Source organism: Oncorhynchus kisutch, linkage group LG6 (genome assembly GCF_002021735.2).
Source record: "Oncorhynchus kisutch isolate 150728-3 linkage group LG6, Okis_V2, whole genome shotgun sequence".
In the NCBI taxonomy this organism is placed as follows: domain Eukaryota; kingdom Metazoa; phylum Chordata; class Actinopteri; order Salmoniformes; family Salmonidae; genus Oncorhynchus; species Oncorhynchus kisutch.
This window is the reverse complement of record NC_034179.2, coordinates 18,332,381-18,357,460: the sequence shown is the minus strand read 5'-3', so window position 1 is coordinate 18,357,460 and position 25,080 is coordinate 18,332,381. Positions and strand designations below refer to the sequence as shown.

General features: G+C 47.4%; 1 protein-coding gene across 2 annotated transcripts in view; it reads right to left on the bottom strand.

The window, feature by feature from the left end:
• Positions 1 to 4,603: 4,603 nt before the first annotated feature.
• Positions 4,604 to 25,080, bottom strand: part of LOC109882556 (phosphatidylinositol 4-kinase alpha) — a 28,658-nt gene continuing 8,181 nt past the window's right edge. Inside the window, exons 11-51 of one of the 2 annotated variants that reach the window (XM_031826335.1) lie at positions 24,872 to 24,972; positions 24,508 to 24,767; positions 24,253 to 24,348; positions 23,836 to 24,019; positions 23,569 to 23,669; positions 23,294 to 23,462; positions 23,003 to 23,053; positions 22,757 to 22,865; positions 22,419 to 22,555; positions 22,193 to 22,326; positions 20,612 to 20,694; positions 20,450 to 20,520; positions 20,116 to 20,322; positions 19,823 to 19,906; positions 19,663 to 19,752; positions 18,958 to 19,077; positions 18,787 to 18,879; positions 16,116 to 16,272; positions 14,560 to 14,687; positions 14,277 to 14,435; positions 13,845 to 13,996; positions 13,648 to 13,755; positions 13,285 to 13,505; positions 11,711 to 11,869; positions 11,545 to 11,624; positions 11,219 to 11,418; positions 10,829 to 10,916; positions 10,476 to 10,643; positions 10,237 to 10,290; positions 9,847 to 9,967; positions 9,599 to 9,728; positions 9,430 to 9,500; positions 9,171 to 9,243; positions 8,796 to 8,973; positions 8,557 to 8,661; positions 7,972 to 8,097; positions 7,602 to 7,722; positions 7,116 to 7,275; positions 6,936 to 7,025; positions 6,767 to 6,850; positions 4,604 to 6,266 (exon numbers count right to left, since the gene is read on the bottom strand). In XM_031826335.1, coding sequence (XP_031682195.1) covers positions 6,215 to 6,266; positions 6,767 to 6,850; positions 6,936 to 7,025; positions 7,116 to 7,275; positions 7,602 to 7,722; positions 7,972 to 8,097; positions 8,557 to 8,661; positions 8,796 to 8,973; positions 9,171 to 9,243; positions 9,430 to 9,500; positions 9,599 to 9,728; positions 9,847 to 9,967; positions 10,237 to 10,290; positions 10,476 to 10,643; positions 10,829 to 10,916; positions 11,219 to 11,418; positions 11,545 to 11,624; positions 11,711 to 11,869; positions 13,285 to 13,505; positions 13,648 to 13,755; positions 13,845 to 13,996; positions 14,277 to 14,435; positions 14,560 to 14,687; positions 16,116 to 16,272; positions 18,787 to 18,879; positions 18,958 to 19,077; positions 19,663 to 19,752; positions 19,823 to 19,906; positions 20,116 to 20,322; positions 20,450 to 20,520; positions 20,612 to 20,694; positions 22,193 to 22,326; positions 22,419 to 22,555; positions 22,757 to 22,865; positions 23,003 to 23,053; positions 23,294 to 23,462; positions 23,569 to 23,669; positions 23,836 to 24,019; positions 24,253 to 24,348; positions 24,508 to 24,767; positions 24,872 to 24,972 — 5,075 coding nt within the window. In that variant the 3' untranslated portion in view covers positions 4,604 to 6,214. The remainder of the gene's footprint in view (positions 6,267 to 6,766; positions 6,851 to 6,935; positions 7,026 to 7,115; positions 7,276 to 7,601; positions 7,723 to 7,971; positions 8,098 to 8,556; positions 8,662 to 8,795; positions 8,974 to 9,170; positions 9,244 to 9,429; positions 9,501 to 9,598; positions 9,729 to 9,846; positions 9,968 to 10,236; positions 10,291 to 10,475; positions 10,644 to 10,828; positions 10,917 to 11,218; positions 11,419 to 11,544; positions 11,625 to 11,710; positions 11,870 to 13,284; positions 13,506 to 13,647; positions 13,756 to 13,844; positions 13,997 to 14,276; positions 14,436 to 14,559; positions 14,688 to 16,115; positions 16,273 to 18,786; positions 18,880 to 18,957; positions 19,078 to 19,662; positions 19,753 to 19,822; positions 19,907 to 20,115; positions 20,323 to 20,449; positions 20,521 to 20,611; positions 20,695 to 22,192; positions 22,327 to 22,418; positions 22,556 to 22,756; positions 22,866 to 23,002; positions 23,054 to 23,293; positions 23,463 to 23,568; positions 23,670 to 23,835; positions 24,020 to 24,252; positions 24,349 to 24,507; positions 24,768 to 24,871; positions 24,973 to 25,080) is intronic. The other variant, XM_031826336.1, reaches the window with a different exon arrangement.

The following is a 25,080-nucleotide window of genomic DNA, read 5'->3' as shown; positions in this document are numbered from 1 at the left end:
CAACTGACTAGGTATTCCCTTTCCCTAAAGGCTTTATAATTAATAAAGGTCATGTTAACTGACTGACATTATCTCATAGAACAAAGCATATAAAATCTCTTAAACCTGTGTTAACCTCAGACCTATACCCTATGTTTATCCCATAAGAATGGCTGAACGAACCAGGGGATAACTCATTTCCGGGTTTTAGGACTACAAGCTGGCGAGCTCTATTCATCAACTTTTACAAGAAGTAACCAAAAAAGTCTTAAACAAATATAAATATATTTTATATTTGAGACTCTTCAAAGTAGCTACCCTTTGCCTTGATGACAGCTTTACACACTCTTGGCATTCTCTCATCCAGCTTCACCTGGAATGCTTTTCCAACAGTCTTGAAGGAGTTCCCACATATGCTGAGCACTTGTTGGCTGCTTTGCCTTCACACTGCGGTCCAGCTCATCCCAAACCATCTCAATTTGGTTGAGGTCAGGTGATGGTGTAGGCCAGGTAATCTGATGCAGGAGTCCTGCACTCTCATTCTTGGTCAAATAGCACTTACACAGCCTGGAGGTGTGTTGGGTCATTGTCCCGTTGAAAAACAAATGATAGTCCCACTAAGTGGCAGGTAGCCTAGTGGTTAGAGCATTGGACTAGTAACCGAAAGGTTGCAAGATTAATTCCCAGAGCTGAAAAGGTTGAAAAAAATCTGTTGTTCTGCCCCTGAACAAGGCAGTTAACCCACTGTTCCTAGGCCGTCATTGAAAATAAGAATTTGTTCTTAACTGACTTGCCAACTTAAATAAAGGTAAAATAAAAACATTTTAAAAAGTGCAAACCAGATGGGATGATGTATTGCTGCAGAATGCTGTGGTAGCCATACTGGTTAAGTGTGCCTTGAATTCTAAATAAATCACAGACAGTGTCATCAGCAAAGCACGCCCACACCATCACACCTCCTCCTCCATGCTTCACGGTGGGAACCACACATGCAGAGCTCATCCATTCACCTACTCTGTCTCACAAAGACATGGCTGTTGGAACCAAAAATCTCAAATTTGGACTCATCAGACCAAAGGACATATTTCCACTGGTCTAATGTCCATTGCTTGTGTTTCTTGGCCCAAGCAAGTCTCTTCTTATTGGTGTCCTTTAGTAGTGGTTTCTTTGCAGCAATTTGATCATGAAGGCCTGATTCACACAGTTGATGTTGAGATGTGTCTGTTACTTGAACTCTGTGAAGGATTTTTTGGGCTGCAATTTCTGAGGCTGGTAACTCTAATGAACTTATCCTCTGCAGCAGAAGTAAATCTGGGTCTTCCTTTCCTGTGGCGGTCCTCATGAGAGCCAGTTTCATCATAGCGCTTGATGGTTTTTGCGACTGCACTTTCAAAGGATACTAGGATACTAGGAATGACCCAAATATGAAGTTTCATTGAGCAACTATCTTCATTTACTCCCATTACGGCTGGTATTAGCTTCCAAAAAAGGTCTAAATCAAAATTTACAAGCAACCGCACTGGTCAGAAGTCTACAACAGCTCAATACATTGGAGGTGCCGCACATAATGGGTTGAGAGAGTTTGTTGATGCTGAGAATGAAATGTATATGTTTTTCAATAACATTTTTAGAATGTTCTTTGAACGTTTACTCATGTTTTCTTGTGTTTTTTTTATGGAAATCTTGTGAGAACATGACTTTAAATAGAACCATGAGGAAACCTGTAGGAAACGTTATGCTGAAGTACTGAAATTCCCACAGAAGATCATTGTTTCTTAATATTCTTGGAACAATGAGAACTTTACTTTAAATCGAACCACGAGGAAACCTGCAGAAAACATTATGCTGAAGTACTGAAATTCCCACCTAAGAAACATATGGTTTTCAGAATGTTATGTGCTAGCTGGGTATCAAGCACCATTCCCAGAACATTGTGCGAATGTTGTATGCAAAATAACCATAGGACAACCATGCTCTCACACCAGCTGTAAAAAACATGTTTCTCAGAATGTAATGTGCTAGCTATGTTGGGTGTGGTGAGTGAAAGTTGCTGAAATTTCTGTAGTTTTTGGTCCAGTAAATGGATCATGGCTAGAAGAAATCCAGCTTTTATCAAATGAAGGTCTGAAGTAGATTTTTTTGCATTTTAATTGACCCTAATCCTTCCTAATCTTAAAATAATTATGATAACCTGCTGTGTAAGTTCTCCTAACCTGCTATGAATAGTCAAATCTGAGGTTAATTTGACAAAAGCTGGATCCCTTCTAGCCATTACCCAGTAGATGGGAGATGAGGATGTAGGAGGATCTTATCTGGTATTTGAATCCAAACAATTAGCTTGTTGATTGGAAAGTTGTCAAATATGTTAACACATTTTAGACTGAACTAAAATATAAGTGCAACCTGCAACAGTTTCAAAGATTTTCTGAGTTACAGTTCATATAAGGAAATCAACCAAATTAATTTGGCCCTAATCTATGAATTTCACATGACTGGGAATACAGATATGAATCTGTTGGTGACAGATACACTACATGACACAATCCTTGAGGGGCAATTTATACCACAGCGGGGGCAAAGTTGTCGAGCTAAGGAGAGGGTGACAGAGTCCAGGGTTGGAGCCTCCCAGTTGGCTCATTGATCCCCGAGGAGGCTTGTGACTTGGAATACTTGGTGTTGCCATGCCAAGCAGTCTGCTGCCATTTTTATCTATCCAGACAAAGGTGTTTTGAGTGTACAGTGCATTCGGAAGTATTCAGATCCCTTCACTTTTTCCACGTTTTGTTATGTTACAGCCTTATTCTAAAATGGATTCATTTAATTTTTCCCTCATCAATCTACACACAATACCCCATAACGACAAAGAAAAAAACAGGTTTTTAATAATGTTTGCACATTTATTAGAAATAAAATACAGAAATACCTTATTTACATAAGTATTCAGACAGTTTGCTTTGAGACTTGAAATTGAGCTCAGGTGCATACTGTTTCCATTGATCATCCTTGAGATGTTTCTACAACTTGGAGTCCACCTGTTGTAAATTCAATTGATTGGACATGATTTGGAAAGGCACAAACCTGTCTATAAAAGGTCCCACAGTTGACAGTGCATGTCAGAGCAAAAACCAAGCCATGAGGTTGAAGGAATTGTCCGTAGAGCTTTGAGACAGGATCGTGTAAAGGCACAGATCTAGGAAAGGGTACCAAAAAATGTCGGCAGCATTGAAGGCTCCCAAGAACACAGTGGCCGCCCTCATTCTTAAATGGAAAAAGTTATGCCAAGACTATGCCTAGAGCTGGCCGCCCGGCCAAACTGAGCAATCGGGGGAGAATGGTGGTCACATTGACAGACCTCCAGTTCCTCTGTGGAGATGGTTGTCCTTCTGGAAGTTTTTCCCATCTCTGCAACACTCCACCAATCAGGCCTTTATGGTAGAGTGACCAGATGGAAGCCAATCCTCAATAAAAAGGCACATGACAGCCCACTTGGAGTTTGCCAAAAGGCACCTAAAGACTCTCAGACCATGAGAAACAAGATTTTCTGGTCTCATGAAACCAAGATTGAACTCTTTGGCCTGAATGGATTCCTAACGTGCTGTACCTTAAAAATTAAGTAGGGCAGTGGATCAGAAAACCAGTCAGTATCTGGTGTAACCACCATTTGCCTCATGCAGCACAACACATCTCATTTGCAGAGTTGATCAGGCTGTTGATTATGGCCCATGGAATGTTGTCCCACTCTTCAATGGCTGGGCGAAGTTGCTGGATATTGGCAGGATCTGGAACACTCGTCGTACACGTCGATCCACAGCATCCCAAACATGTTCAATGGGTGATATGTCTGGTGACTATGCAGGCCATGGGAGAACTGGGACATTTTCAGCTTCCAGGAATTGTGTACAGATCCTTGAGACATGGGTCCGTGCATTATCATGCTGAAACATGAATGGCGGCGGATGAATGGCACGACAATGGACCTCAAGATCATGTGACTATCTCTGTGCATTCATATTGCCATCGATAATATGCTATTCTTTTCGGCTTATGGTAGAGAAACAAACATAAAATTCTCTGGCAACAGCTCTGGTGGACAGTCCTGCAGTCAGCATGCCAATTGCACACTCCCTCAAGACTTGAGACATCTGTGGCATTGTGTTGTGTGAGAACTTCACATTTTAGAGTTGACTTTTGTTTAATGTTAATTTCTCTACCATAAGTCACCTCACGTCGTTTTAGAGTATTTGGCAGTATGTCCAACCGACCTCACAACCGAAGACCACGTAACCATGCCAGCCCAGGATCTCCACATCTGGCTCCACCTGCGGGATAGTCTGACGGGGGAGGGTGGGTGTGCTGAGGAGTATTTTTGTCTTTAACAAAGCCCTTGTGGGAAAAACTCATTCTGATTGGCTGGTCCTGGCTTCCAAGTGGGTGGGCCTATGCCCTCCCAGGCCCACCCTTGGCTGCACCCCTGCCCAGTCATGTTAAATCCATAGATAAGGGCCTAAGGAATTTAATTCAAATGACTGAATTCCTTATATGAACTGTAACTCAGTAACACCGTTGAAATTGTTGCATTTCTATTTTGGTTCAGTATAGATAAAATGACACACCTGAACTGGGGTTTACGTTTCAGTACTTTATCACAATACAACAGTCCAATAAAAATACTAATAATGGAACAGCTCTTTATCATCCCATTGGTCTGAAATGCATGTCCTGTTAGCCATTACAACCTACAGTACATAGCAGGGCTCTCTACGCTGATCTTTTTTACAATGAGCATGTGTGCACCTAAGTTGAAAAATGTAAGCACACAAAAATTAATACGCACAATGAAAAATATTTGAAGTATTAAAGCTAGAATCCTTTAAATTTTTCTAGGTGCACTGGTACACCTACATTTAACCTCCAGGTCACACAGCAGAACATTAGGCGCATATGTGAGTAAAATGGTTACACTGTAGAGCCCTGAAATACAGTACACTGTAATATACTTCACATGTAAATTTTTACTCATTTAGCAGACACTCTTAACCCTAATTGCTCCTGTAAGTCACTATGAATAAGTGTCTTGCTCAAGGGCACATTGGTAGATACCTCACCTAGTCAGCTGGGGGCATTCAAACCAGCGACCTTTCGGTTCCTCGCCACTAGCTGACCTACCGCCCACGTTATATATTACAAACATACTCTGTAATACATACATGGATGTTTAAGATGAAATAGCCTAAGTAAAATAATAACATATCCATTCAGATCAAAAATAATACATACCATCTAATCTAAAATGATAGATGTAAGATGAATTATCTTTACAGACTACCAAGTAAAATATCTTCATAAACAGAAGGGTTTCTGAAGAGATTATGACAGCAATCTCATATGTTGACACACATTAAGAAGGTAACTTCTAGCATAACATCAGAGGAGTATAGTTGTCATGTAATACCACCCTTCTGTTTGTGCCAAGGTTTAGAGAAATGGCTTTTTGGGTCTTCATTGTCATTGTAAAATCACCACCACCATTGTAATACTAAACACAAATCCTGGAGATTCAACTACAGGATTGAAGGTGAATAAAATCTTTCTTTGTGCAGAAAGAGGAATGTCTCCAAACAGAATCTCACACACACACCTGTTTAAGAATGCTACTAAATCCATGTAACTACTAGAAGGTCTGGTCATGAGACATGCAGAGTTAGTGGGTTATTAGGTAAACAACACTGGTTTATTCTGTACTGGACCCACCAACCTTGGGGCGGATACACACACAGTATGTGACTGACTCAAGACAGATATAGTCACTAGCTCCACCATTAGAAATGTCCCCAGAAAAAAGATCTACTCATGGCTTTTGACTACAGGACGGGGACACTCACTATGTGATTGCATCAAGACATTGATACGTGATATATGGATTATGATCGTGGGATTTGCTGATTGTATTAGAGTTCAGTTACAGGTTGTGTGATTGGTTGTTTGGTTGATTGGTTAGTGTGATTTCTCTAGTCTAGCATAACAGCTCTTGATCAGGGTCCAATCAGGTGGGTGAAATACAGCGATCTATAAAGTGCATAAGTTGCTGGACGCTAGCTGGCTAGCAAGCCAAGGATAATTACTTAGTATATAGGACAACCTCTGACCTTACATAGAGTCTAAAGAAGAGGTTACTGCCTATATAAGGAATAAGAACTCATATCAGACAGGTATGTGATAATACTGCAGCAGGTCTTCAGTATGGGATCTGGTTCTGGTAATACTGAAGCATATCATAGGTCTTGCTCCTGCGGAAAGACAGAAAACAGACAGTCAGCATGTGTATATAGACAGTTAGCATTATGGATATTTCCTGTGGCCGAGTTGGGGCCATAGGGGTCAGGAAAGGTACGAGAGACTGGAATGGGAGCAGGGACATTGAGTGAGGAAAGGAGCTGAAATGGTACAGGGCCATTGAGTGAGGAAAGGAGCTGGAATGGTACAGGGCCATTGAGTGAGGAAAGGAGCTGGAATGGTACAGGGCCATTGAGTGAGGAAAGGAGCTGGAATGGTACAGGGCCATTGAGTGAGGAAAGGAGCTGGAATGGTACAGGGCCATTGAGTGAGGAAAGGAGCTGGAATGGTACAGGGCCATTGAGTGAGGAAAGGAGCTGGAATGGTACAGGGCCATTGAGTGAGGAAAGGAGCTGGAATGGTACAGGGCCATTGAGTGAGGAAAGGAGCTGGAATGTTACAGGGCCATTGAGTGAGGAAAGGAACTGGAATGGTACAGGGCCATTGGTGTTACCTGCTGCTGAGGAAGCAGCTCTGGATGACCTTGATGATGAAAGCAGCCGCCTCCTTCTCACTCATACTGGGGTTGAACCGCTGCCTGTGAACACAGACATGGTCAGACATGGTCACGAGACTTGGCACAACCTAATTTATGCTCCCACGTGGTTTATTGATGTACTGACTTGAGCAGTTTGATGGTCTGTCCTCTGAAGCACGGTAGTCCAGTGTCCAGCATCAGAGTGACTAGAGACACCACTGCATCCATGTAGGGCCTGAGAGAGGTGTAACAAAAATAGAATTAACCCATAGAAAGACCGTTTAGATGCAAATAAGATTAAGACCCCACCCACACACACTCTTACCTGACGGCCAGGTACCCCCTGACACACAGCTCCATGAACCATTTGAAGGGAGTGGCTTCCATCTTGCCTCCCATGATCATCACCATCTCATCGGTCAGCTTGATGTCCGGCTCCCAGCCCAGGTTACCACCAGGAGAACTCTCAAACATGAAGCCAAAGTCTGAAAGAAGATGCTGTTTTAGACAACGATTATAAATTCAAATCATATATTTATTGTCACAAAGAGATGAAAGATATCCACATTGCTGTATTAAATGAATGATTGATTGTGTGGATGATGTTTTGGATGAAGTTCAGGATGATTGTGTTTCCATGTGGATGATGTTTTGGATGAGGTTAAGGATGGTCGTGTTCCTATGTGGATGATCGCGTTCCTATGTGGATGATGTTTTGGATGAGGTTAAGGATGGTCGTGTTCCTATGTGGATGATGTTTTGGATGAGGTTAAGGATGGTTGATTGTGTATCAATGTGGATGATTTTTTACCTATGTGGATAAGGTGTCCCTTGCTGTCCAGCATGATGTTCCCGTTGTGTCTATCTTTGATTTGTAGCAGGAAGAGCAGCAGGCTGTAAGCAGCCATACTACGGATGAAGTTGTACCTCGCCTGGAGAGGAGGGGAATGAGAGAGGGAGAGATTAGGAAGTACCTTGTATAAACCATGTTGGTGAAGTCAAATAGTTGACGTATGTTTATTAAGGCAACAGATCCATTGTAATGACGTACTGTATGTACTCAAGAGTATTTCTCTTTTTTTAATAATCCTTCATTTCTGATTAATTAAGAATAATGGCACAGACGAGGATCAGGTCAGGGGTCAGAGTTTAGGGGTCGTAGGACAGCACAGTCATCTCACCTTCTGGAAGGCCAGAGTGGACTCATCTCCATACTGGTTTCTGAAGTAGTCATACATCCCAAAGTCTGTCTGTCTGCCCAGTTGGTCACGGGATTTACAGTCTGGGATACACTCAATCACACCACACTGGACACAGAGACAGGAAAACCATTACTGTGATGCTACACTGCACAGAACAAGACAAAGATTAAGGTTAATAAAGATTAGGGTGCAGGGGTTAGGGTATAGGAGGTAGGGTGTAGGGCAGAGGACAGAAACAGGCTGCCCGTGGGCCAAAACCGTCCCACTAGTAATTATGCCCCCCCCCCCAAAAAAAGTGGGGATTTTAGTTTTTGCTCAAGAAAGACTAAAATCACCAGGAATTAAGCTAAAAATGAGTTGAATTTAGAAAATCTGTCCAATTATTCCTACAAATACAAAAAAAGACATGTGATCGTGTCTCAATGTAATCAAGGTATGAAATTATTGTATTTGGAAGTACAAATATATTTTTGGGCATAGTTGGTCACCATTCACTCCCAACAAAAATGTGCCTGCGACTGAATCTATCGGCATAGCCCTGGTGTAGGGGAGAAGTGTACATACCCCAGGGGCAGTAGCCACAACTCTGTAGGGAAACACAAACAGGTCCAGACCCACAAGTTGGAAGATGTTCTTAAACAGACCAATGATCTGGAGAGCCAGCATATCCTGGGCAGGGAGGGACAGAGAGGAAAAGAACATTCAAAAATATGCTGATTGAAAAATAAATAGTTTATAAGCGCTGAGTATGTAAAATATGCTTGTGGTGTGTGTATGCGCATGTGCTGGTCTATCTATCCTACCTGTCTGCAGTCGTCTCCCACTTTAAAGATGGCGGCCTGCCAGACGATCCTGCGAGCTACATCTTCACCCGACTCCACGTCCTGGGAGTCAGTCTGACAACGCAGACCCTCTTTCTCCAGCTCACTGACCCCACAACGCTTCACCTTGAACTTAGCCAGGTACGGGGCCTTGGCAGCACTGGGAGAGAACGGAGACAGCAGTCAGATATAGATCCTGTGAGAAGGGTTTCTATTCCTTTTTTAAAATAGCATAAAGGAATAGATATCCACACACCATTGAATGCTCCTGTGTACTTTATTGCAACGTTCCAACTGGAAGGTCTTTGTCAGGCATGAAATCAATCAATCAAATGAATAGAATCAGTGAGTGAGTACCTCTGCATTGGTGTTCCAGACTTGTAGTCGATGTCCAATACGATGGCCTCTGGATTACTGGGCAGGTAGCAGCCTGGAGGATGGCCACCGGGAGGGGGCGAGATGGACAGACACACACAGTACAAATCACAGATACAGGAATCAACTGCTTAGAGGTAAAAACACCTAAGTCAAAACTATTCACATACACCTCACTGTAATCAAACATGCACCTGCACCCACAGACCTAGCAACATATATGTCTCCTAGCTGTTGTTACCTTGCTGGACTTTGATGTCAGACAGAGCTTTGAGACAGGCCCTCTTCCTCTCATCTCCCTTTGGGGTGGGCCTAATAAAAACACCAACACGTTTATATCCAGACACTAGTTGGTTGACAGTAGTGGACTATATAGGGACTGCAGTTGTGATTAGATTTGTTAGTCTTACTTGATGATGGCAGATACGTTGGTGATTTTGTCGAAGAAGTCAAACTCTCTCTGGAAAAAGTCTTTAGCTGCACCAGACTGAGCACCTATTATCTCCTCAACCATCTCCTCCAACAGATCCCCGATGTCGGCTACACGGAGAGAGGAGGGAAGAGAGAGGAGGGAAGAGAGAGTGTGAGGAGTGGTAAGTGTGTGAGTGTGCAAGTAAGTGTGAGTGAGTATGAGAGTGTGTGTACATATGTGTCTCACGGTCTTTATGGTGTGCCTCCTCGTCCAGGTAGATGTTAGTCTTCATGTTCCAGATGAACTGGTGAGCCAACAGCTGAGACTTCTGGGCCGCCCACAGGATGTACTCCCTCACATACCCCATCTGCCAATCAAATACAGACATACACACACTTGTTTTACTAAAAACAATTGATACCCTATTTTTCCTTACCCCTACACCTACACCTAAACCTTAAGCTAACCCTGACCTTTAAAATAGCATGTTTCCTAGTGGTAAAATGTCTCCACCTGTCCAAATGGTACTTGCTTTATTATCCTTGTTAGGACTTCTCTTCCCCACAACGAAAGTAAAAACCAAACACACACGGTAATGTAGAAATGAAGCAGCTAGTTAAATGTAGTGTCACTCACCTTGTCATAGCGCAGGGCCTGAACAATCTGAGGAATGTAGAACAGGATGGCATCCTAGAGATTGAGATAGATTAGTGACGGTATAGTGCGTGTGTGTGTTTCGTACCAGAGGAAAGGACTGTAGTAGTGTGTGTGTGTATGAAGTGTATTTCGTACCAGAGGAAACGGCCATAGTGTGTGTGTGTTTCGTACCAGAGGAAACGGCCATAGTGTGTATGTTTATGAAGTGTGTGTCGTACCGGAGGAAAGGACCGTAGTACTTTGACCCCATACTGAGCAGTAAGGGGGTGCGGGGGGTACATGGAAGAGAAGTAGGACAGGCCGGTGGGAGGGTCAGCAGGAGCCCAACACAGGATATGACTCAGCTCTGGAGAATCTGCATCAATGGTGTGCCATGTCACCAGGAACTGGAAAACAAATACATTTTGGTAAATTGACAAAGAACTTTCAAATTAGAAACACCATCACTTCTAATCCTGAACTGTTTGGCTCTGACATAAAAAAACATGTCTTTCATAAAAACCTATTTGAGGTATCATAAGCATTGGCCACTCCTGTGTTGCAGATGACCTGTAGATCAACAGTGACTCACCTTGACAGCCTCAGGTACGTCGCTGACCGCTCCAGGGTCCAGCCTTACCAGCCGGGTCACCTCAGCCACGATCACATCGTTCTTAAACCTGAACATACAGACACGAGAGGGTTAACCCAAACGCCGTTCTTAAACCTGAACATACAGACACGAGAGGGTTAACCCAAACGCCGTTCTTAAACCTGAACATACAGACACGAGAGGGTTAACCCAAACGCCGTTCTTAAACCTGAACATACAGACACGAGAGGGTTAACCCAAACGCCGTTCTTAAACCTGAACATACAGACACGAGAGGGTTAACCCAAACGCCTTTCTTAACCTGACAACAAAAGTTAGAGAATGAATCCAAAGCTTTTCCCAAATAAATTCTAACCAGGGTGTATGTACCTGGCTGGTAGCTGCATAGCCAGGTAAGGAGATATACCCCAGGCCAGGTTGACGTGGTCTTTCCACTGTTTCTCACTGAGGCTGATGTACTTGGACCTCCAGTTGGCGATGCTGGTCTCCACGGACTGTTCTGTAGCGATGGCCAACTCCTGGGTGCACAGAGGGTTGTACCAGGTAGTCAACCGCTCAATCTCACTGGCCTAGAGAAGTGGGGCGAGAGACCAGGGCGAGAGAGAAAGCACATCAGTCCTAGCAACAAAATGTAATTGAATAGCAAGGAGGGAGAGTCAATGTTAATGTCTTTGTCAAGGTCTCCAGAATGTCACCAGTAAGGCCAGCAGCAGGGTTCGACGCTTCATGTAGTACTTATGGAGCTGAGTCCCTCTGTTACTCTTCTTAGACATGCCTGGGGACAGGAAGGACATGGTCAGATCTCAGGGTGTGTGTGTGTGAGCGCATTGCGTCCGTCTGTGGGCGTGTGTGTTGTGTTACCTGACTTCTTGGAGGCGGTGGACATGCCAGAGGACAGAGGGTAGGTGTTGATCCAGCCACTCTGGCCACTCTGCTGGGAGCGGGAGTCATGAGACATGGTGCTCCTGGGCTCCTGGGCCGTCATCACTGACAGACTGTTCAACGACGGGTCCTGGTTGTCTACACACCCACGGACAGACAGACACAGGAACACACACACAGGGACACTCAGCAGGCTGACTGACACTGACACACACACACACACACACACACACACACACACTCCCTGCCTCTTTCTATCCCTCATTATTTGGGCCCTGAGATTTTCCTGACTATGATCTAATCAGGAAAAATTCTGGTCCTTCATTTAACTCTATCCATTATCTCTTTCCATCTCTTTCTGCAATTATGTCTGTCAGTCTAACTCTGAATTGCTTCACATTCTTTCTCTGCATTCATCAAAATAAACACTGGCATGCATCGCTCTCCATATCGCTTAATGCATTGATTCAAGTCTAGATCAACACTGGCAGGCATCACTTCCTTTCTTTCTCTCAATGCATTCATTTATTCTAAATTGAGACCGACATGCATCAGCATCCATATGAAAAGATATTGTGAACCAGAGGAAAATATAAATGAGGTAGCGAGCATTGTCTCAGCAGTCGATGGAGGGGGAGTTGACCTGCGGTATAGTGAGCTTTAGTGTTAGCCCGGTCTTATATGAGATGGCCATGCGTTGTTCCCACAGGTGGTGGTAGAATTTACCCATAACCGCTGATACAGGATCAGGGGTTATTTCACCCACCTAATGGTAAATAGTTACCATTGACGGTAGAGTAATCTGATCCTAGATCTGTGGTTAGTGCTAGTTTCTACCTGGTGCGATCCGATGAGTTATGAGTGAGATCATGTTGTTCTCGGGGAAGCCAGGGATCGCGGAGTAAGAAAGGTGTGGGTTGTCAATTAGAAAAACCTTGTATTTCTCAATTTGTGTTTAGTTTTTGCTGACAAATCAAGCTGAGGGGGCGGATCGGCATGATGTGTAGAATAATAATAAATCTTGCGTTTTATCACAAGTAGCAGATCTGCACCAAGCTCCACAGCAGCTATAGATGGATATATTGAAATGGACAGACATGCTAAGAGCGAGCGAGTCCCACACACACACACACACACACACAGAGCGAGCGAGCCCCGCGCACACAGAGCGAGCGAGCCCCGCGCACACACACACAGCGAGCGAGCCCCGCGCACACACACACACACACACAGAGCGAGCGAGCCCCGCGCACACACACACACACACAGAGCGAGCGAGCCCCGCGCACACACACACACACACAGAGCGAGCGAGCCCCGCGCACACACACACAGAGCGAGCGAGCCCAGCACACACACACACACACAGAGCGAGCGAGCCCCGCACACACACACAGAGCGAGAAGAGATTCTACAGACTACGCAGATGTATCGATCCATCAGCAGCGTAAAGAGAGCCTGTTCAGGTGTCAGATTTGACCTGTGTAAAAACGTACTCCTGTAGTCTTGTAGTGCGGTTGTTAAATCAGCCAGCCCCACCGCTGTAGGCTTACTTAGCATCGATATCGGAGAAGTGCTGGACACAATTAACGATCCGAATATCCCGGCAGAGAAGGTGCTGAGGGTGGGCACGGCGCCTAGCTCACCGGGAGGGACCAGCTGGCACGCCGCCAGGTACTTCTTGTCTGACAGGATGCTGGCGTAGAAACGGATCATGAAGCTGATGTCCTCACGCAGACGCTTGTCCCCCTGGGTAGGGAACTTAGGGGGGGCACTAGAGGGGGGGAGGATAAAATTATTTAAAAGATGCCGATTTAGAGAGGGAAAGTTATGTCCCACGTTAGTAGTTAGTTGGACTGTGGAGTAGAACGTGTGTGTGTGTGTGTGTGTGTGTGTGTGTGTGTGTGTGTGTATACCTGAAGTAGTCGAAGGCGGTGGAGTAGATCTTCTCTCGGAGGACATTCCTGATGGTGGCGTTGGTGACTACGTCAGAATGGAGCAGTGCTAGACCCAGAGTAAGGAGCCTATACACACACACACACACGATTGCATCAATGAGTGGCTCATTTGTTCTGAATCAGAAACTGGATCTAGTGTGTGTGAGAGAGAGGACCTGAAGCGGGGTCCGATGGCGGCTACGTGGCGGTTGAGGTTGCTCTTGGCTCCGCCCACGTTGAGGGAGAGCGAGCGTTGTAATAGGCTGCCGAATATCTCCACCTGGTCTTCACTGGAATACTTAGCTATCTCAAACCTCTGGACCAAGAACTGGAGGGGGGGGCAGAGAGAGAGGACAGAGAGAGAGAGACAGAGAGGACAGAGAGAGAGAGACAGAGAGGACAGAGAGAGAGAGAGAGCGAGAGAGAGAAGAGAGAGCGAGAGAAGAGAGAGAGCGAGAGAAGAGAGAGAGAAAGGAGAGAGATGTCCTTGAATTGAAAGGGAGAGAAAGCACACAAAGCAGTTTATGCGGTAAAGTCCTTTTACTCTAGTATTTTAACCAACATTTTAAAAATGAACTAAAGCTGCCAGAGACAGGACACACACACACCTCTATCCAAATGCAGTGAGGTGTGACGGCGGGGGGACAAGGGACAGGCTGACTCTCCTCCGAGGCTGCTAGGGGATCAGCCTCCACCTGCGCATCAGAGAACAAGCCCATCTTCAGCTCCACTGTCATCTGCCACGCCCCCGCCATCTCACGCATGAACTGCAGAGAGGGGGGTGGGGGAGAGCGAGAAAGATGCCCATGTTAGTGTGGGTTTGAATGGCGGTCCCAAACAAATACACAATGGTACTTGAACTGAAGCAATAGGATGTCTCCAGATACTTACCGGGACCTCTACTCCTGTGCGAGCAGCCAGCAGCCACTCCCAGCAGGCGATAGCCGTCTCCATGCCGTGTTCTGTAAACATCTTCAGAGGAGACCAACACAGGTGGTGCAGCAGCTGAGGATCACATTCTACACCCCCCCCCACCGAGAGAGAACACAGAAGACTTCAGTAGGACAGGTAACAGAGAGCTACAACACAGAAGATTTCAGTAGAACAGGTTTGAGGGCTACAGCACAGGGAAGACTTCAGTAGGACAGGTTTAAGGGCTACAACACAGAGAAAATTTCAGTAGGACAGGTTTGAGGGCTACAGGACAGAGAATACTTCAGTAGGACAGGTACAGAGCTACAACACAGAGAAGATATCAGTAGGACAGATGACAGAGAGCTACAACAGAGAAGACTTCAGTAGGACAGATGACAGAGAGCTACAACAGAGAAGACTTCAGTAGGACAGATGACAGAGCTACAACACAGAGAAGATTTCAGTAGGACAGGTGTAAGGGAACTACAACACAGAAGATTTCAGTAGGGCAGGTGAGAGAGCTACAACACAGAGAAGACTTCAGTAGGATAAGTGGAAGAGCTACAACACAGAGAAGATTTCAGTAGGACAGGTGGGAGAGCTACAATACAGAGAATATTTCAGTAGAACAGGTTTAAGGGCTACAGCACATGGAAGACTTCAGTAGGACAGGTACAGAGCTACAACACAGGGAAGATTTCAGTAGGACAAGTGACAGAGCTACAACACAGAGATGACTTCGGTAGGACAGGTACAGAGCTACAACACAGAGAAGATTTCAGTAGAACAGGTTTAAGGGCTACAGCACAGGGAAGACTTCAGTAGGACAGGTTTAAGGGCTACAGGACAGGGAAGACTTCAGTAGGACAGGTTTAAGGGCTACAGGACAGGGGGGACTTCAGTAGGACAGGTTTAAGGGCTACAGGACAGGGAGAACTTCAGTAGGACAGGTTTAAGGGCTACAGGACAGGGAAGACTTCAGTAGGACAGGTTTAAGGGCTACAGGACAGGGAAGACTTCAGTAGGACAGGTTTAAGGGCTACAGGACAGGGGGGACTTCAGTAGGACAGGTTTAAGGGCTACAGGACAGGGAGAACTTCAGTAGGACAGGTTTAAGGGCTACAGGACAGGGAAGACTTCAGTAGGACAGGTTTAAGGGCTACAGGACAGGGAAGACTTCAGTAGGACAGGTTTAAGGGCTACAGGACAGGGAGGACTTCAGTAGGACAGGTTTAAGGGCTACAGTGTAGGCTTGCCTAAACAAAGGGGTTAATACTTATGCAACAACTACAGATTTCAGTTATTTAATTTGTATAAAAAAATAGTGTAGAATTTTCTTTTCCCTTTGACATTATGGAGTATTTTGTGTAGATCAATAACAAAAAACATCTATTAAATGCATTTCAATCCCACTTTGTAACGGAACAAAATCTAAACGGGGCGTGAATACTTACGATGCATCCCATCAACGGGCTATTTGGTACATTTATTCCATTCCAAATCAAAGTCTTCACTTTTCAACATGCACACACCTTTAGTGCTGATGAGCAGTGCTGCCAGTTTGAACATGTTCTCAGTGAAGGCCTCAGGGTTCTGGGCATCTAGAGCCTCTGTCGTCTGTCTGACCATCAGCCTGGACAGGTCTGACTGGCTACGCACTGCCTTACTGAAATGGATCATACCTGCCACCTGGAGGGAGCGAACACACACACACACACACCACTGAGTACAATATTGTTCTGTTGAATAAGGAGGAGAACTATGATAAAGTGTATAAAGGAAAAGTGAGTAGAGTCCTGTCTAGAGCTGTAGCAGTGTCTCTCTGTACCTCTCCGGCATAGCGGGAGCCCTGTCTAGACCTGTAGCAGTGTCTCTCCGGCATAGCGGGAGCCCTGTCTAGACCTGTAGCAGTGTCTCTCCGGCATAGCGGGAGCCCTGTCTAGACCTGTAGCAGTGTCTCTCCGGCATAGCGGGAGCCCTGTCTAGACCTGTAGCAGTGTCTCTCCGGCATAGCGGGAGCCCTGTCTAGACCTGTAGCAGTGTCTCTCCGGCATAGCGGGAGCCCTGTCTAGACCTGTAGCAGTGTCTCTCCGGCATAGCGGGAGCCCTGTCTAGACCTGTAGCAGTGTCTCTCCGGCATAGCGGGAGCCCTGTCTAGACCTGTAGCAGTGTCTCTCCGGCATAGCGGGAGCCCTGTCTAGACCTGTAGCAGTGTCTCTCCGGCATAGCGGGAGCCCTGTCTAGACCTGTAGCAGTGTCTCTCCGGCATAGCGGGAGCCCTGTCTAGACCTGTAGCAGTGTCTCTCCGGCATAGCGGGAGCCCTGTCTAGACCTGTAGCAGTGTCTCTCCGGCATAGCGGGAGCCCTGTCTAGACCTGTAGCAGTGTCTCTCCGGCATAGCGGGAGCCCTGTCTAGACCTGTAGCAGTGTCTCTCCGGCATAGCGGGAGCCCTGTCTAGACCTGTAGCAGTGTCTCTCCGGCATAGCGGGAGCCCTGTCTAGACCTGTAGCAGTGTCTCTCCGGCATAGCGGGAGCCCTGTCTAGACCTGTAGCAGTGTCTCTCCGGCATAGCGGGAGCCCTGTCTAGACCTGTAGCAGTGTCTCTCCGGCATAGCGGGAGCCCTGTCTAGACCTGTAGCAGTGTCTCTCCGGCATAGCGGGAGCCCTGTCTAGACCTGTAGCAGTGTCTCTCCGGCATAGCGGGAGCCCTGTCTAGACCTGTAGCAGTGTCTCTCCGGCATAGCGGGAGCCCTGTCTAGACCTGTAGCAGTGTCTCTCCGGCATAGCGGGAGCCCTGTCTAGACCTGTAGCAGTGTCTCTCCGGCATAGCGGGAGCCCTGTCTAGACCTGTAGCAGTGTCTCTCCGGCATAGCGGGAGCCCTGTCTAGACCTGTAGCAGTGTCTCTCCGGCATAGCGGGAGCCCTGTCTAGACCTGTAGCAGTGTCTCTCCGGCATAGCGGGAGCCCTGTCTAGACCTGTAGCAGTGTCTCTCCGGCATAGCGGGAGCCCTGTCTAGACCTGTAGCAGTGTCTCTCCGGCATAGCGGGAGCCCTGTCTAGACCTGTAGCAGTGTCTCTCCGGCATAGCGGGAGCCCTGTCTAGACCTGTAGCAGTGTCTCTCCGGCATAGCGGGAGCCCTGTCTAGACCTGTAGCAGTGTCTCTCCGGCATAGCGGGAGCCCTGTCTAGACCTGTAGCAGTGTCTCTCCGGCATAGCGGGAGCCCTGTCTAGACCTGTAGCAGTGTCTCTCCGGCATAGCGGGAGCCCTGTCTAGACCTGTAGCAGTGTCTCTCCGGCATAGCGGGAGCCCTGTCTAGACCTGTAGCAGTGTCTCTCCGGCATAGCGGGAGCCCTGTCTAGACCTGTAGCAGTGTCTCTCCGGCATAGCGGGAGCCCTGTCTAGACCTTTAGCAGTGTCTCTCCGGCATAGCGGGAGCCCTGTCTAGACCTGTAGCAGTGTCTCTCCGGCATAGCGGGAGCCCTGTCTAGACCTGTAGCAGTGTCTCTCCGGCATAGCGGGAGTCCTGTCTAGACCTGTAGCAGTGTCTCTCCGGCATAGCGGGAGTCCTGTCTAGACCTGTAGCAGTGTCTCTCCGGCATAGCGGGAGCCCTGTCTAGACCTGTAGCAGTGTCTCTCCGGCATAGCGGGAGCCCTGTCTAGACCTGTAGCAGTGTCTCTCCGGCATAGCGGGAGTCCTGTCTAGACCTGTAGCAGTGTCTCTCCGGCATAGCGGGAGCCCTGTCTAGACCTGTAGCAGTGTCTCTCCGGCATAGCGGGAGCCCTGTCTAGACCTGTAGCAGTGTCTCTCCGGCATAGCGGGAGCCCTGTCTAGACCTGTAGCAGTGTCTCTCCGGCATAGCGGGAGTCCTGTCTAGACCTGTAGCAGTGTCTCTCCGGCATAGCGGGAGTCCTGTCTAGACCTGTAGCAGTGTCTCTCCGGCATAGCGGGAGTCCTGTCTAGACCTGTAGCAGTGTCTCCCTGGCATAGCGGGAGTCCTGTCTAGACCTGTAGCAGTGTCTCTCCGGCATAGCGGGAGCCCTGTCTAGACCTGTAGCAGTGTCTCTCCGGCATAGCGGGAGCCCTGTCTAGACCTGTAGCAGTGTCTCTCCGGCATAGCGGGAGCCCTGTCTAGACCTGTAGCAGTGTCTCCCTGGCATAGCGGGAGTCCTGTCTAGACCTGTAGCAGTGTCTCTCTGTACCTCTCCGGCATAGCGGTTTCTCAGGTTGAGTGAAGCCATGAAGTTGGAGTAGTCCTTCTTCACACAGGCTGGCCTTTCTGTCAACTGGGTGATCTAGAGTGGATGACGGAACTTGGTTAGTATGTGTGTGTAATTGCGTGTGGATGTGTGCGTGCGCGTCTGCCTCCTCACCCCTAGTGTAGTGCTCTGTCTGTTGTAGCCAGCGAAGTGCAGGATGCTCTCTGTAGCCATGGCCAGGCCAGTGTGCTGGGACAGACCGGACACCCAGTTCTGATGCTTGTTTAGGTACTCCTGGAGAACAGGGAGAAAACATACAAAACAGGGGATAGGAGAAGATTCATCTGAAACTTTGAGTCCCTCAAAAAGGCAATCAAGAAGCTTTTGTTAGTTGTCTACTTGAATAATGATTTGGCAGAACAACTGCAACACGTTGTCATAAAGATGGGTTAGCTGACAACGTCACGAAAACGATGCGCACGCTTCAATGAGGCAGAAGTCTGTTAGTTGCTGTGATTCCTAATGGAGAGATACCTGAGATACAATGACAAGCTGCTGCCATGTCTTGAGGTGTTTTAACTGATCTCATGTCAATGCTAATATGGCTCAAATTCACTAGCTAACCAACTGTAACTGTAACAACTGTAACGACGTTTGAGAGACAAGTGCTCATTGTGCAAATATATTTATGTTTTTAATAAACATGGAGGAAATAAAGTTGACATGTTGTCAACAATCCAAGCAAACCCTGTCTGTTTTGCACAATAGTTGCACACGCATCAGTTGTGGTGCTAAACAACCAATCCGTCTATGCTTTTTCCTTTACGAAATGCGGGGTGTGTGTGTGTGTGTGTGTGTGTGTGAGCGTGTGTCTCTCACCTGTAGGTGTGACTTGGTGACAGAGGGGGCCCACTTCATGGCCTCCTTCAGGATCTCCCCGCAGCGAGCAGCAAAGTCCTTCACTATGCTCTACAACCACAGAGAAACATAGACCATTATTTAGAAAACACACACACACGTATCACACACACATTCCTACCTCTCTGGCCTCGTATGTGTCTGGCACAGTGATCCTGTAGGGGGTGTCTGGGATGTCATAGTAAGGCTGGTCCTTATGGATGTCCTGCAAACAAGGTAGGAGCAGCGACACATCAGAACACAATACGTTGTCTAATAACCCCTTTCAGGGACCACAGAGAATAACAATAACAAGGTAGGAGCACGACACATCAGAACACAATACGTTGTCTAATAACCCCTTTCAGGGACCACAGAGAACAACAATAGCAGGTGGTTATGACAAAGAAAGTGTGTGAGTGTGTGTGTCCGTACTGCACTGAGGGAAAGGGAGAGAGTCTGCAGGATGTCCAGCATCGTCTTCAGTACACGGCCACTCCACAGCAGGTGAGGGAACGTTTCGGCCAGACCTGACAGGTATTTGTCGGCCACCCTACGGATCCTCTTGTGGACGTGGTTGAAGTTGACCAATAGGAACTGAGCGTGGCGCTCCAACTCCTCCTCATGGGCTTTAGTCTTCGGCTGGGGAGAGAAACAGAGACAGCACTCAGGGCAGCCAATCATTGTAGAGGACACGCTCCACAGAAGGTAGTTTGCTCTTGACTTCTCCTAGAGACCCAGTTTCTCTGTTTTGACCGATGACCGTTACCTTCTCAGCCATCATGTGTAGGAAGACCTCAAACACCTTGTCCCCCACCGCTATCACACACTGCATCATACCTGGACACAGACAAAAAGAGACATTCTCTCACTGTCTACCGCGTGAAATATGCGCACAGCACCTGTCTACCACGTGTGTAATGCAGCTCACCAGACTTGTCCTTCTGGATGGCTCTGTCCTCAAAGTAGCGGAACATCACCTGGAAACGGTCAGAGTCCAGAGCGCGCAGCATCCTGGTGAGAGAAGAGAAACGGTCAGAGTCCAGAACGCGCAGCATCCTGGTGAGAGAAGAGAAACGGTCAGAGTCCAGAACGCGCAGCATCCTGGTGAGAGAAGAGAAACGGTCAGAGTCCAGAACGCGCAGCATCCTGGTGAGAGAAGAGAAACGGTCAGAGTCCAGAACGCGCAGCATCCTGGTTAGAGAAGAGAAGATAAATGAATTTGCAAGGAGGCACGATATGAATGACTAGGAGATTTAACTAACTAACCTCAACTGCTACACTCCAGACCAGGCCTCTCCAACTGCTACACAACAGACCAGGCCTCTCCAACTGCTACACTCCAGACCAGGCCTCTCCAACTACTACACTCCGGAACCAGGCCTCTCCAACTGCTACACTCCAGAACAGACCGTTTCCGGAGAGCTGCTGTCCTGTAGGGTTTAGCTCAAACCCTACACTAGTGCATCTAAATAAGTTGAATTAGGTTAGTTACAACTGGGTTTGGAGGGAAAACCTGCAGCACAGTAGCTCTCCAGGAACAGGGTTGGAGTGAAAACCTGCAGCACAGTAGCTCTCCAGGAACAGGGTTGGAGTGAAAACCTGCAGCACAGTAGCTCTCCAGGAACAGGGTTGGAGTGAAAACCTGCAGCGCAGTAGCTCTCCAGGAACAGGGTTGGAGTGAAAACCTGCAGCACAGTAGCTCTCCAGGAACAGGGTTGGAGTGAAAACCTGCAGCACAGTAGCTCTCCAAGAACAGGGTTGGAGCGAAAACCTGCAGCACAGTAGCTCTCCAGGAACAGGGTTGGAGCAAAAACCTGCAGCACAGTAGCTCTCCAGGAACAGGGTTGGAGTGAAAACCTGCAGCACAGTAGCTGTCCAGGAAAAGGGTTGGAGTGAAAACCTGCAGCACAGTAGCTGTCCAGGAACAGGGTTGGAGTGAAAACCTGCAGCACAGTAGCTGTCCAGGAACAGGGTTGGAGTGAAAACCTGCAGCACAGTAGCTCTCCAGGAACAGGGTTGTAGCGAAAACCTGCAGCACAATAGCTCTCCAGGAACAGGGTTGGAGCAAAAACCTGCAGCACAGTGGCTCTCCAGGAACAGGGTTGGAGAGAAAACCTGCAGCACAGTAGCTCTCCAGGAACAGGGTTGGAGTGAAAACCTGCATCCCAGTAGCTGTCCAGGAACAGGGTTGGAGTGAAAACCTGCATCCCAGTAGCTGTCCAGGAACAGGGTTGGAGTGAAAACCTGCAGCACAGTAGCTGTCCAGGAACAGGGTTGGAGTGAAAACCTGCAGCACAGTAGCTCTCCAGGAACAGGGTTGGAGCGAAAACCTGCAGCACAGTAGCTCTCCAGGAACAGGGTTGGAGCAAAAACCTGCAGCACAGTGGCTCTCCAGGAACAGGGTTGGAGTGAAAACCTGCAGCACAGTAGCTCTCCAGGAACAGGGTTGGAGAGCCCTAGTCTAGCAGGGGTGCATCTCAATAGTCCTAAGTGGTTTCCTTTTCCTTACCTCATGTACTCCAGCCTGTAGACAGACAGTAGGTAGGTAGACATGGCGAAGTCTAGTTTGTTGATGAGAGCAGACACCTCAGGAGGAGGATCTAGCAGGTTTATAATGGTGCTCCTCAGGTCATTCAGCTCCGCCTGAAAACACAACCACCCACCCAGAGAACATCAGTTGTGTGTGTGTATGTCTGTTCACATGTGTGTTGTATGGGCATGCATGTGTACTGTACCGCTGTGACGGTGTCGTTCTTCAGGGCAGAGTTGTACTGTAGTTCAGAGCGTAGAGGTTCTCCACTGGGGAAGGTGAGGAGGGGAGACTTGGTGGCGATCTCACACACTCCCTCATACCACTCCTCTGGCCACAGACCTGCACAACACACAAAGCCCTTAATAAACCTACAGACTTCTACATAGCAGGATGACTGTTAGCCTGATAACTCACTTCCCTTTTATCTTTCCATCAGATGGGTATTAGTCCACCATTTCAACCATGTTTAGTCAATTCTTTATATTGTATTCCAATCCTGGTGGAATATTGTAGTACAAGTTAACATTGTTAAACAGCCACCTGATCCCTCAACAGCGAAACCCATCACCACAGAGTAGAGCCAGAAGTCTCTGAACAGCTTCTGTAGACGAGGCTTCGCTTCCTTGATGGGCGGTAGACGCTTCGTCAGCTACACAGAGAGAGGAGGGGGATCTCGATCAATAATAAGTGTATAGATTATATACGGAGTACTGTAGACACTAGGGCACAGAGGCACTACTGGACAAACTGTTGAAAGTGAAAAATGTATAGAGGCAACCCACATACCACAGCAATAACAGGAACGAGTACTCCAAGGTTTCCAGCACTGCTCGACGCCTGCAAATACAAATAATAAACAAATGTCAACAAGAAGAAAAAAAGAGTTCCCCTCTAAAGGCCGCTACCCACATGGCCCGTTTCCAAATTTGAAACCCACAAAAGTACGTAGAACTAGGTGCGAAAACGACGTTGCGTTTGCGTAGTTTGAATGAAGTGTGTAGGGCCCTTAACACAAGCCTGTTGTCGCTGATCTCTATAGGTCTATCAGAAGTCATGGCTACTGTAAACGGAATTTACCTTCAGTGCAGGGCCCTTGTCCGAGGCCCTCTCGCTGGCCCTCTTTCCCTCCAGTCCTAGCTGGACAAACAGCTCCAGTAGGTTGACCAGCAACTCATCAACCATCTGCTCGGTTGCCAGGTTGGCAGCTATGTTAGCTAATGCATTGATCACAGCCAGGGAACAGTGTCTGGAACACACAAGATTAACACAGTAGTCTTTAGCAGAGTGGGTCGTGGAGCTGGCTATGGGTAGGGAATTGGGGATAGGGGTAAAGGTGTAGCGGCTAAGGATACCTGTATCCATGGTCCTTGTAGTCCTTGGTGGAGTAGACCATGGAGGAGGCCTTCACACTGATCTGCTGGAACAGGTTCCACACCTCCTGGTAGATATATTGCTGTGAGGAGAGAGAGAAACAGATGAGTTTACTGAGAGACAAGAGGTTGATGAGTTTACCCACAGAAGAGAGAGCGAGAGAGGAGAGTTTACTGAGGGACATATTGCTGAGGGGAGAGGTAAAATAATTAAGTGTATACAGGATCAAGTGTGTGTGTGTGACTCACGTTCCCAGTGATGACCATGCATCCCAGCTGATCTATAATGAGTACGTCTAGCTGTGACGGTGGCTGGCAGAACTTCTGCTGTAGGATCTGCAGGATGGGCTCCATGACACGTGGCGTGTCCCTCAGAGCCACCGCGATGTGACCCAGCGCTCTGATGGTGTGGTCTGGGATCAGATGGGCCTCCCTGGGGGAGAGAGAGAAACAGTGCGTTGGTCAGAGGGGCTGTCAGTCATTGCCACGGACCTGGGGACTGGTCAGAGCAGCTGTCAATCACTGCAGGAGAGTCTAACTAGCGAGATCACCTGAGGTTTCACTCGCTAACATTGACAGTTATTTCTCAGACGTAATCCAGCCTGTGAATAAGTAAAGTACACTAACTGGTAATATTGGAGGGCTCAGGTATGAAATAATACTTACTTGTCATTCTCCTGAGAGATGTAGAGACGGTTGGACAGGCTGGCCAGGAAAGCCTCCACTATAACACTGTCCATAGTCAGACCTGACTTCAGACACCTGAGAAGCAGAGAGAGGGGGGAAGGGGCAGAGAGAGTAGGAGAAGACAGAGAAAGAGAGAAGGGAGAAGGAGAAGAAAAGAGATTGCTCCGTGGTAACCAATTATGCAAACACAGCTCATATCTCTCCTTTCACATACAATATTTTATCTTTCCTCACCTGCAGATGTTGTCAATGGAGATGTCTCGGAGCTGTTCGTACATGGAGGGCTGGCTCTTCTTATTAGCGTGAGCACTGAACGTAGACTGGGAGTGCTCATTGGTCACATGGATCTTGATCTCGCCAGTCCCTGTGGTGTTCTGGCTGTGGTACTTGTACAGCTTTACAAGGACAGGTGAGGGGACCACCAGGAAGTCTCTGAGAGACGTGGTGACAGAGTGGGCCACCACTGGGAACCGCTCACACAGACGACCCAAACCCTACACACACACAGGAAAAATGTGATTAGGTAGGATAATACTGGTATTATGGCATCTTATCAACACAGTATTGTGAAGACAGATGAAGACATTACAGGCCCAACCTGTAGACAGCAGACGAGCAGGGGAATGTGAGCGATGATAACTTTACTGGACGTCTTGGACTGCAGTTTCTCTGACAGCTTGGTACACAGGTTCTCAGCTCCTGATCAAAACAAAACGCATGAACAACAGTTAGTTTGGTGTTCAATTCAAATTAACGACCCAATGTTTTTCAACACATGGCAAATGCATTCCAAATTCACGACCTGAT